At 44.6% G+C, this 12,587-nt stretch overlaps 1 protein-coding gene across 3 annotated transcripts in view; it reads right to left on the reverse strand.

Moving 5' to 3' along the window:
- Window positions 1-12,587, reverse strand: part of ZNF609 (zinc finger protein 609) — a 138,579-nt gene that overhangs the window by 33,792 nt on the left and 92,200 nt on the right. For 2 of the 3 annotated variants that reach the window (XM_069765725.1, XM_069765726.1), the window contains exons 4-5: window positions 9,729-9,816; window positions 6,563-8,987 (exon numbers count right to left, since the gene is read on the reverse strand). In XM_069765725.1, coding sequence (XP_069621826.1) covers window positions 6,563-8,987; window positions 9,729-9,816 — 2,513 coding nt within the window. The remainder of the gene's footprint in view (window positions 1-6,562; window positions 8,988-9,728; window positions 9,817-12,587) is intronic. The other variant, XM_069765727.1, reaches the window with a different exon arrangement.

Below are 12,587 nucleotides of genomic sequence, written 5' to 3' on the forward strand. Positions count from 1 at the left end.
GTTTACTGAAGGGGTTAACTAGTGGGCCAGTTTTATAGGTCGGGCCGTTACGGACGCGGCGATACAAATATGTGTACTTTTATTGTTTTTTTTTTTTATTTAGATAAAGAAATGTATTTATGGGAATAATTTTTTATTTTTTTTCATTATTTAGGAATTTTTTTTTTTTTTTTTTTACACATTTGGAAAAAATTTTTTTAAACTTTTTTACTTTGCCCCAGGGGGGGACATCACAGATCGGTGATCTGACAGTTTGCACAGCACAGTGCTGCAGGCTTCACAGTGCCTGCTCTGAGCAGGCTCTGTGAAGCCACCTCCCTCTCTGCAGGACCCGGATGCCGCGGCCATCTTGGATCCGGGCCTGGAGCAGGGAGGGAGGTAGGTTGACCCTCGCAGCAACGCGATCACATCGCGTTGCTGCGGGGGGCTCAGGGAAGCCCGCAGGGAGCCCCCTCCCTGCGCGACGCTTCCCTGCACCGCCGGCACATCGCGATCATGTTTGATTGCGGTGTGCAGGGGGTTAATGTGCCGGGAGCGGTCCGTGACCGCTCCTGGCACATAGTGCCGGATGTCAGCTGCGATAGGCAGCGGACACCCGGCCACGATCGGCCGCGCTTCCCCCGTGAGCGCGGCCGATCGCGTATGACGTACTATCCCATCGGTGGTCATAGGGGCCCACCCCACCTCGACGGGATAGTACGTCTAATGTCAGAAAGGGGTTAATACTAATTAAATCTAATTTGACAGCTTGTGAGGCCATCCTCTCATACCCGACAAACAACTTTAGACCATTTAAACATGGTCTTCTTCCACTATTACTATGCGCTGCTAAACACTTAATAACCATTCACTGGAAGTGCGAGACCCCCCCCAACATTAGGAGAATGGTTCGCCAAAATAGATCACATTCACAGACTGGAGGAACTTTCAAGTTGGGAAGTGCATGCCCATGACCATTTTATGGCTACCTGGCTCTCCTGGAAAGCACTAAAACATGATACGTCTTAATGACGCTTCTTAGTATATTCTTGCCCTCTAGTGTTTTACCCTCTACAATCTTGCCAATTCCAGTGATGTGTTCACATGTGTACTTGTACTGTTTAACATGTTTTTGTTACTCCCACTATTTCCCCTCTTCCACCGACTTTGACCCCTCTGACCCTCCTCCCTGACCCTCCATTTCCCTCCCCTTCATTCCTTTCTCCTCACCTAAAGTTATTAGCTATTGCTGCTCACGGCTTTCACTAAAATAACCATGGTTTAACTATGTTACGATACAATGCCTATGATGTTTTTCAATGCTTGCTTTAAATAAAGAATTTACAAAAAAAGAAATAAGCTGATCCAGCTTCTCTCCGAATAAGCGACCCCCCTGATACGGGAGGGTTGTAAGAGATTTCTTAAGGCCCCTTCACATTAAGCGACGCTGCAGCGATACCGACAACGATCCGGATCGCTGCAGCGTCGCTGTTTGGTCACTGGAGAGCTGTCACACAGACCGCTCTCCAGCGACCAACGATGCCGGTAACCAGGGTAAACATCGGGTAACTAAGCGCAGGGCCGCGCTTAGTAACCCGATGTTTACCCTGGTTACCATGCTAAAAGTAAAAAAAAACAAACACTAGATACTTACCTACAGCCGTCTGTCCTCCAGCGCTGCGCTCTGCTTCTCTGCACTCCTCCTGTACTGTCTGTGAGCCGGAAAGCAGAGCGGTGACGTCACCGCTCTGCTTTCCGGCTCACAGCCAGTACAGGAGGAGTGCAGAGCACAGCGCTGGAGGACAGACAGCGGTAGGTAAGTATCTAGTGTTTGTTTTTTTTTACTTTTAGCATGGTGACCAGGGTAAACATCGGGTTACTAAGCGCGGCCCTGTGCTTAGTTACCCGATGTTTACCCTGGTTACCAGTGAAGACATCGCTGGATCGGTGTCACACACGCCGATCCAGCGATGTCCACGGGAGATCCAGCGACGAAATAAAGTTCTGGACTTTATTCAGCGACCAACGATCTCCCAGCAGGGGCCTGATCGTTGGTCGCTGTCACACATAACGATTTCATTAACGATATCGTTGCTACGTCACAAATAGCAACGATATCGTTAACAATATCGTTATGTGTGAAGGTACCTTTAGAGGTAGAGTCTGCCCGCCAAGTTCTTAATTAGAGAGCCCTTCTAATGGCAATTGCATTTGCCGCTGCAGAAGCGGCACAGTCTGCTGCATCTAAGGATTCATTAATCAGATAGCTCCCAGCTAGGGTAATCTGACTTGACATTTCTGTCAACTCCGCTGGCAAGTCTCTCTCTTGAAGAGCCTTTGTCAAAGATTCTGACCAAGACATCATGGCTTTAGCAACCCAAGTTGCCGCAAAAGAGGGAAAAAGGGATGAACCTGAAGATTCAAAAACGGAACGAGCCAAACTTTCTATAAGACGATCCGTGGGATCCTTAATAGAAGAGCCGTTGGGAAGGGATAACAGAGTGCTAGAGGCTAAGCGGGACACCGGCGTTTCTACCGAAGGAGATTCCGCCCATTTACTACGTAGCTCAGGAGAAAAAGGGTATCTTGCTTTCAAGGCTTTTTGCCCTGAAAATCGTTTGTCTGGTTGTTCCCGGTTTTGCTGAACTAGGTCCTCAAACTCAGGGTGAGAGGAAAACACCTTATGAGATAGTCTGGCCCACTTAAAAGAGACCTTGTGATCCGAGGGTAAAATGGGTTCGTCTATTCCCAGGGTCTGATTGACAACCTCAATCAGGCTATCTACTGACCCCTGAAATCCAAGGGTCTCTAAATTAAGGGACCCCTCTGAATCATAGTCTGACCCGAGTTCCCCGCTTTCCGTTGGGGAAGGAGAGCGAGAGACGGAACTCCAGGATGCTGATGCACCTGATGGCCCGGGAGACGCTGTGAGATTTCGCTTCCCCCGCGTCTGCCTAGTGAGAGGACTCGATTGCTTTAGTTAGGGATGCCATGGATTGCGATAATGACATGACCCATTCCGGTGGAACCACCCCAACATCGTGTTCCGTAAATGCTTTACCCAGGGCCTTAGACTGGGAAAAAAAATAATGCTTCTGCTGTCAGGCTGGAGGGAGAAGCACTTACCCCAGTCCTATGTCCAACGCATACAGTGTAGAACCGAACACCAAAAGAAGAGCAAATGCGCCACCTTTATCCTCAACTGCCCTCAGGGGGCACACCGCTTAGATTGTAGCGCCGATGCGGCCTGAAGCAGGCCGAAGCTGGGACCTTGATTTTGCCCCAGCGAGGAGGGGGCGGACGGGAAGACGCGCCGGAGGGGGCGGGGCCTCACAGCGCGCTGTCCAAGACAGAAGCCGGGCCTGCTTAACCCAGAAGTGCTCTCTGGAATGCTAGGCCAGAGCCTGGTGCCTCTGGAAAGGCCGCGACGCCGGCCGCACCGGACCGCTGCAGCGCTGACAAGCGCTGGCGAACAGAAGCGCCGACCGGAGCTTTGGGGGACTACGGCGCCGCTATTAACCCGGCACCAGACAGGCACAGGAACAGTCGAACCTGGCTAAAAGGTCTGCGCTGCATCAGGAGCCCCCCTTTTTAGCCTCCCCCCTCTTTCAAGCTGAACCCTCTGCAAGAAGAGGACCAGCGAGGATTTTTTTTTTTTTTTTAAACTAGCAGGGGGAGAGGAAAATACATGACGGTGCAGGAACCCAAGCTCCATTTTCTGCTCTGGGATAAGGAGAGGGACCGTCCACCACCCCTCTTATCACCGCAGCCGAAACATAGGTGTAGAAAAACAGGGGGGTCACACGGACATCTGACGGCACCTGTACAGCCTATGGTCTAAAATACCTTAGGGTGGTCAGGGCCAAATCCGGCGTGCAATCCCACGTCGCAGGAAAGGATACGTGGAGGATACTCGCACGTGCTTGCCCGTTGCTGGTTTGGGGAGATCGGACCCCCTCAAAAAGGGTCTGTCGCCCCTCTCAATCCATAAGATGTAGAAAAACAAGGGTCCGAAGGATCCGGGACCCAGAGGTGTGCCTCCTTCAGACACTAAGCATGAACTGGATTCTCTGGTAGCCAGTGTCGGGGTGTATATGACGGAGGAGGAGCTAAACTTTTTTTATGTTTACTTAGTGTCAGCCTCCTGGCGGCAGAAGTATACATCCACAGTCCTGTGTCCCCCAATGAGGCGAAGGAAAAAGACTGAAGTGTGAAAGAGGCCTTTAGGCTACTTTCACACTTCCGTCGGCCTGACGGACGTTGTGAAAATAACTGCACAGCGTGGGCAGCGGATACAGTTTTTCAATGCATCCGCTGCCCATTCTGCAGTCCGGGGAGGAGGGGCGGAGTTTCGGCCGCGCATGCGTGGTCGAAAATGGCGGACGCGATGCACAAAAAAAGTTACATGGAACGTTTTTTTTGTGCCGACAATCCACCAAAACACGACGCATCTGTTGCACGACGGATGCGACGTATAGCCATACGTCGCAATGCGTCGCTAATGCAAGTCTATGGAGAATAAACGAATCCTGCGGGCAACTTTTCAGGATGCGTTTTTTTCTCCAAAACGATGCATTGCGACGTAGCCCAAACAACGGAAGTGTGAAAGTAGCCTTAGGTAGCAGAGACTTGCATCACTGGACAGTGAAGCGTTTTGGCCAGTAGCATAACTGTGCTTTTGGCCCAACCTAGGAATCTTCAAGAGAGCTCCTCCTTATGGCAAGTAGGCAGATGAGCCTGAAGATTTCTGATGAAACATCATCGTGACAAAGCCAATTTGGTACTTAATGACTAGGACAATTTTTAAAATTCTGACCACTGTCAGTTTATAAGGTTATAGCTCTGGAACGCTTCAACGTATCCCACTGATTCTGACATTGTTTTTTCGTGACATATTGTACTTCATGTTAATGGTAGCATTTCTTCTATATGACTTGTGTTTATTTTTGAAAAAAACAAAACAAAACGGAAATTTGGCAAAAATGTTGAAAATTTTCCCATTTTCAAACTTTTAATTTTTGTGCTCTTAAATCAGAGCGTCGTATCACACAAAATAGTTAATAAATAACATTTCCCACATGTCTACTTTACATCAGCACAATTTTTGAATCATCTTTTTTTGTTAGGATGTTATAAAGGTTAAAATTTAACTCGTGATTTCTAATTTTTCCAACAAAATTTACCAAACCATTAATCCTTCAGTTGCTTCATGAGAACTAAAGCAATGTGGAAAAAAAAAATTAACATTTTACTTTTTTAACAAAAAATTTAATTTGGAACCAAACTTTATATTTTCACAAGGTGTGCTGTGCAATTTCTCCTGAGTACGTCGATACCCCGTATGTGGGGGAATGTCACTGTTTGGGTGCATGGCAGGGCTCTGAAAGGAGGGAGCACCTTTTAACTTTTTGAACACAAAATTGGCTAGAATCAATGGTGGGTGCCATGTCGCATTTGGAGACCCCCTGATGTACCTAAATAGTGGAAACCCCCCAATTCTAACTACAATCCTAACACAGCCCTAACCCTAATCCCAACCCAAATGGAATTTTTTTTTTTAATCTTATTATTTTTAGCTATCTAAGGGGGTGATAAAGAGGGGTTTGATTTACTATCTTTTTTTTTTATTTTGATCACGGTGATAGGGTATATTACAGTGATCAAAATAAACCAATACAAAAAATCTCCTATTGTTGCCGGCGGCTGGCAGATCATATCAGATGAGAGAAATAAATGGGAAATTGGATTTTTTTTTTTGCGGTCGCCGTTATACCCCGGAGATAACCTTATTTCTCAATGGTGATAAAAAGCAGCGCTGAGGAATAAGTAACCTTTAACTGCCACCGTTTAAAGGCGTAAAAGCAGTCATTAAGGGGTTAAATAATTTTGGAAATACATTGCAACCCATCCAACATGGCTTCTCGGTTACACTGTGCTCTAAAGCATTCAGCACTAACATTTTCCAACATGCTTACAAGGCTTTATGTCTTTACACTTATTGCTCTATCTGCATGCTCAGATGCACATTACACCAAGTATTGTAAGGTACACTTACTTTCCAAGCATGAGGACAATTACTGACACGACTGATTAATAGCACAACAGAACAGTGCTTCCGAGGCCTAAAGCTCTGTTCACATCTGCACTGACGACTGTTTAGGGTCCAGTTTGTGACTATAGAAAAGCTTACCAAAAGTAAGATGCACAGGCACTTTGGGGTATATGAACATGCAAGAGCAAGGAACCTTTGACTACAACAGAAAAGTATACATGGTGAGACGGACAAGCTTAAGCGCAGCCACATCGGCTTATATGTGCTGAATGTAAATTAGAAAAAAGTGGACTTTTTTTTAGTTGATTTGACTAAAAATTAAAAGACTATATAGTCATAATTATGATGCAAATAGCAAGGCAGACATCAATATACAGCAATCAATCAGTTCCAGCTATAGAGTACTTAGACTAACAGCATATTGTAGGAACATTTACTATTTTATGCTTTCTATATAACAAGCCCCAAGTTAACCATAAAATGTCTTCAATATTTAATCATCTGACAGATAAAATCAAGTTTATTTCTTACCTGTCTGTACCACAATACAGGATCCAGTCCAGTTTGCCTATTGCACTCTCCTACTGGTTTTGAAGGTTCTCCACTTTCCTTTCCTGTATGACCACTTCCTTCAGATACCTTTGCTTTTAAGCCCTCTGCTTGCTGCACTGGGATCTTTGAGTCCTCCGGTTTAGGTATAATCACAGACTTGCTTGTGTCTGGCCCAGAAACCATCTCCTTAGGTTTGCTAGGACCTGACTTCCCAAGATCTGTTAAACTTGGTGCCTTTGTAAGTGTTGGGGGTACTGAAGATTTGTGCTTCCATTCTTCTTTGAGGGAGACTTCTCTATCTCTCATGGCCATTTCTGCCTTCTTTTCAAGATTACGTTGCTGTTGCTGCTGTTCCATGCTTTGCCTTTTTTGCTGCTCCTCAAATTGTTGTCTATATGCGGGATTAGTGCTCAGCAGATGAGCATGATACCCTTGGTCGCTATAGCCGTAAGGAGGCACATAGGCATACTGATTGTAATAGAGCGATTGCATGTACATATTTGGACGCTGTTGAATAACTGAGGGCTGTTGGCTAGTGCTGCTAAGCTCGGGCTTTTTTTCCTCTGGTGGCTCCACCTTCATTTTAACTTCCGTCACCTCCAGATCGTCTTCTTTCTTAACCTTCAGAGGCTGACTTTCTGCTGTAGTCTGACCAGTGGGATTCATGGCACCTGGACTGGAATGTGCATAGTTGGGAGAATAGTATGTTTCAAAGGCTTGATAGTATGGGGATTCCTTGCTTTGGGGTTGTGGAGGAAAGAGAGACTTTTTGGCACTTTCCTTTACCATTTGCTCTGGATCCTTTGCCTTTGTGCCTTCCAATTTACCTTCTCCGTCTTCACCTGCATCTGAAATGTCAGAGTACGCTGGGCTGTTTGTTTTAGCTGAAGTTCCTTCAGCCCCATTTTGGGTTACCACATGTAACGGAGTCATGGGCTGACCAGGACTGGGATTTTCCATTCGGTTGGAATTACTACTACCTCCACCTCCTCCCCCTCCTATGGATGGACTTGGAGCATTGTCTGTGAAGCTATAGATTTTGTCAGCCTCTGCTTTTATGCTGGCAAGCCTACTCTGATGTGCATCAGAGCCATTAATAAGTCCATCCCCTTTATTTGCTGAATCCCCAGTTGCTTCCCCAAAGGGACTTTTTCCTTCTTCTGGACGTCCTACTTTTATAGAGGTTCCAGGACTTTCATCCTCTCTTTGATCTTTCTTCTTTTTATCCTTTTTCTTTTTATCCCGAGATGGAGTAAGGGCAGGATTAATACTAGATGGCTCTCCCATTACTGTTGGTTTGGGTTGTATAGGTTTAAGTTGTGGACTGGTAGGCATGGCTTGGACTACTGTGGTGGTCAGGCCTGTGGAGGATCCAGGGCTCCCAGCAGTGAAGGTTGTAGTTTGAATAGTGTACATTTGCTGTGGTACTATTGCAGGTGCAATGGGCCGAGCAGACTTTACACTTTTAGATGAAGCCAACTTGTCAGGCTTACTGCCCCCATTGCCCTTCTTTGCTGCATCCTTTTCAGACAATCTTCTTTCCTGTGATTCAAAGCCGTCATTACTCGTGTCATCAGCTGCCATGGGACCATCATCTGATCCATCATTAGAAAGAGCTCCAGGATCCGTATCGCCTTCAGTACCAATTTTTTTCTTGCATACAACCTTTCCTCCAAATTTAGAAGAGAGCGTAGGACTGTGTGGTTCAGTCAAACGAGCCTTAGGAGTTGCAGACCGTGCTGGCGATAGGGAACCTTTCTGAGTTGGAAAGGTACCATTACAACTACCCATGTCCAGATGAAGATGCGGCTCCTCACCACACTCACTGTCTCCATCAGCCTCCGGTTTACTGTCATCATCTGTGTGTGCATGAGCCTGATGATACTTCAGGCCATTAATGTGCTTGTATTTTTTGTTGCAATTAGGGTGAGGACAGTCTATTAATATTGGGGAGGAACAATTACGGTCCAATGCAGTTGGTTCTACCTTAATAGAGCTTAATGGCACTGTTAACGGTAAAGAAACAGACACTGGGGCAGATGAGGATCCCATGGAGTTTGTGCGAGCACGCTTGCTTCCCTTAGAGTCTTCAGAGCTGGAGGTCAGTTCCATGTCAGAAGGGGGCTTGCTTTTTCGTTTGCTTGCAGATGATGGACTAGCTTTTATATCATCAGCTGGATTGCAAGGGGGTGGACGGTGTTCGTTTAAATTCTGGCTTCCACGTCTCCCTTTATTGTTGGCTCCAGCTCGAGTCTTGCTGCTACTGCTGCTACTACTGCTTGCACCTTTATTGTCAGGGGCTGGTGTACCTTCTGCAACAGGAGCATTACTACTTGGCCGCATGCGTTTACCCCTCCCCCGTCCGTTCCGCATCTCCAAGTCACTGGTGGGAGAGTCGCAGAATCTGGAGGGGAAAGGGGAGAAAATGAAGACGGTGAGTATTTCAATTTAAAAATCACTCATGCGAAGTTTGGGTCATGGTGTAAAATGGGTTTTCCTATGTCAGACATTTTTTTGGCATAACCAGAGGAAATTCCATAAATGAAGGGATTCGCAGCCATCTTGAAACACCGTGAACAGAGACAAAAAAATATGCATGTTCAGGTCACTCTTGTCACGTCTATGAGAGTCCTGAAAAGAACCTATGAAGTGAACCTATCATTTCATGCATTCAGACACTGGCTGCCTTATTGTAGCCATGAACATTTTACTCTAAAACTGGAACAGGATGATATGTCTTGCCCGCCTAGAAGCCAGTCCCGGGTGGTTAATTCTCTCCCTGCCCAGCCACCATGACTAACAGGTCTCTCCCTATGCGTTTGCATACCGAGAAACCTGAGGGTCAAAGAGATTGGGGAGGAAAAGTCACCATGACTAGCCTATAATTAGGCAGTCAAGACACATAGTCCTCGGGCAGGCTTTTCAAAATATGTTTTCTCTGAAACGCCACAACATTTCAGAATAAAACAAACACGTCAGAAATAATGCAACCAGTATCTGATTTGTGACATGTTCCCTATAAGTAGGGCGATTTACTCTAGCTGACAAAACTCAATTTCAGAGTAGCAGAATCTCTTTTCAAACTTCATTTGACCCTTTTCAAAAACCAAGGAAACTGACAATTTTTATACAGACGCAAACTCACCTAGGTGGAGCCCAGTCGTGCCGAGTGCAATCTAAGAGGGTGCCTACATAAGTCTTGTTTCTCCAAGTCACATTAACAACTAACATGCCTGTGAAAAAAAATTAAAAAAAATTATTACAGGTAGGTATTTACAGAGCTTTAGGTAAGGAAACATTGGATGTTTCATATAACATGGGTGAACATAGTTGTAACAGGCTAGCCCAAAGCTTTTCATTAGGATTACTTTTTCTTTTTGCTCTTTTAACCATGGAATGGTAAAAATATGCGCTCTTTTCTGCTGTCACAATTGATTACTTCTCGTACTTCTTGTTGAGACCAGATACACCTCTCACTATGCAAAAAAAGAGTGTCTTCATAATCCCCACAGTGTGTGTAGTCCATTCTCAGGAAATAAGCTAGCCTTTACATTTGGATTTTATTAGAAAACATCTTCAAACTTTTTGGGTTTTATTTTTTTATAAGCAAAGAAATAGTCTAGCTTCACAAATGGATTTTTATTTTTTTAAATGAAATCCATACACAGGACATGAAAAGTCATGATGACAGGTGAATTTAAGTTAGTGTAACGGTTGCATCAATATGTTTCAGGTCAAGACTTGCCCTTAATCATCATGCATTAGAAAGGTAGCTCAATGTATTACGGTATATAGTTATGTTCTCGTGATTAATACATCTGAAAAGCAAATGTGAATACAAAACAAAAGGTGACCTACATGAAAAAAAATTACATTAAAAGCTACTAGATCATATCCTAGCAATTTACAAAGTTTAAATGACATTAAATCATGTTGAAATTTAGTTTATAGAATACAACGGTTACGGGATTTTTGACAATTCAGTTAACAGTATGGTAAAATGACACGGTATATAAGGAAACCCAGTAAAATTCCATAAGAGAAAAACATTTTTTGTTTTAGATCTAAGTCAAGGAAATACAATATATATTCAGTCTTATAATCAAGTACTACAAAGCGGCACAAGGTTACAGCCAGATTGTACAAAGTATATTTTCATTCCTATTAAAAACCATGGGTTAAATTTACAGATGTAAATTTGAGCACAGTCATCATCTGGTAAGGGTACCGTCACACAGTGGCATTTTGATCGCTACGACGGCACGATTTGTGACGTTCCAGCGATATATCCGTGACGTTCCAGCGATCTTGCTGTGTCTGACACGCTCCTGTGATCAGGGACCCCGCTGAGAATCGTACGTCGTAGCAGATCGTTTGAAACTTTCTTTCGTCGTCTAGTGTCCCGCTGTGGCGGCATGATCGCATGGTGTAACAAAGGTGTGCACGATATTGTATACGATGTGCGCATAGTAACCAACAGATTCTACATCGCACATACGTCATGAAATTATCACTCCAGCGTCATACATTGCAAAGTGTGACAGCAGTCTACGACGCTGGAGCGATATTGTTACGATGCTGGAGCGTCACGGATCGTGCCGTCGTAGCGATCAAAATGCCACTGTGTGACGGTACCCTCAGGTGAAATGGTGTGAACAGAGATTAAAGGGTCATATACCCATAAATAGCAATTAATGAAAAGTCCCACTTTCAACTCTGCTGTGTATATTGTCTAGACCAGAGGTCCCCAACTCCAGTCCTCAAGGCCCACCAACAGGTCATGTTTTCAGGATTTCCTTTGCATTGCACAGGTGATGCAATTATTACCTGGGCAAGACTAAGGAAATCCTGAAAACATGACATGTTGGTGGGCCTTGAGGACTGGAGTTGGGGACCTCTGGTCTAGACTGCAATAAAACTTAGCTGAATAGCCAAGACAGGATGTGCTTACTCCTTGCAGAAAATAAGATTATTGACTTTTCTTTACAGCACAGCCAACACACACACACACACACACACACACACACACACACACACACACACACACACACACACACACACACACGTACAGTTAAGTCCATATATATTTGGACAAAAACAACATATTTCTAATTTAGGTTATAGACATTACCACAATGAATTATAAACAAAACAATTTAGATGCATTTAAAGTTCAGACTTTCATTTGAGCGTTATCCACATTAAAATTGGATGAAGGATTTAGGAGTTTCAGCTCCTTAACATGTGCCACCCTGTTTTTAAAGGGACCAAAAGTAATTAGACAGATTAAATAATTTTAAATAAAATGTTCATTTTTTAGTACTTGGTTGAAAACCCTTTGTTGGCAATGACTGCCTGAAGTCTTGAACTCATGGACATCACCAGACGCTGTGTTTCCTCCTTTTTGATGCTCTGCCAGGCCTTTCTGTCTGAAGTTTAGTCTTTAACAAGTGAAATGCATGCTCAATTGGGTTGAGATCAGGTGACTGACTTGGCCATTCAGGAATATTCCACTTCTTTGCTTTAATAAACTCCTTGCTTTGGCTTTATGTTTTGGGTCATTGTCCATCAGTAGTATGAAACGATGACCAATCAGTTTGGCTGCATTTGGCTGGATCTGAGCACACAGTATGTCTCTGAATAACTCAGAACTTATTCGGCTGCTTCTGTCCTGTGTCACATCATCCATAAACACTAGTAACCCAGTGCCACTGGCAGCCATGCATGCCCAAGCCATCATACTGCCTCCGCCGTGTTTTACAGATGATGTGGTATGCTTTGGATCATGAGCTGTACCACGCCTTCGCCATACTTTTCTCTTTCCATCATTCTGGTAGAGGTTGATCTTGGTTTCATCTGTCCAAAGAATGTTCTTCCAGAACTGTGCTGGCTTTTTTAGATGTTTTTATTAAGCAAAGTCCAGTCTAGCCTTTTTATTCTTGATGCTTATGAGTGGCTTGCACCGTGCAGTGAACCCTCTGTATTTCCTTTCATGCAGTCTTCT

Source organism: Ranitomeya imitator, chromosome 4 (assembly GCF_032444005.1).
Source record: "Ranitomeya imitator isolate aRanImi1 chromosome 4, aRanImi1.pri, whole genome shotgun sequence".
NCBI classification, from domain to species: Eukaryota; Metazoa; Chordata; class Amphibia; order Anura; family Dendrobatidae; genus Ranitomeya; species Ranitomeya imitator.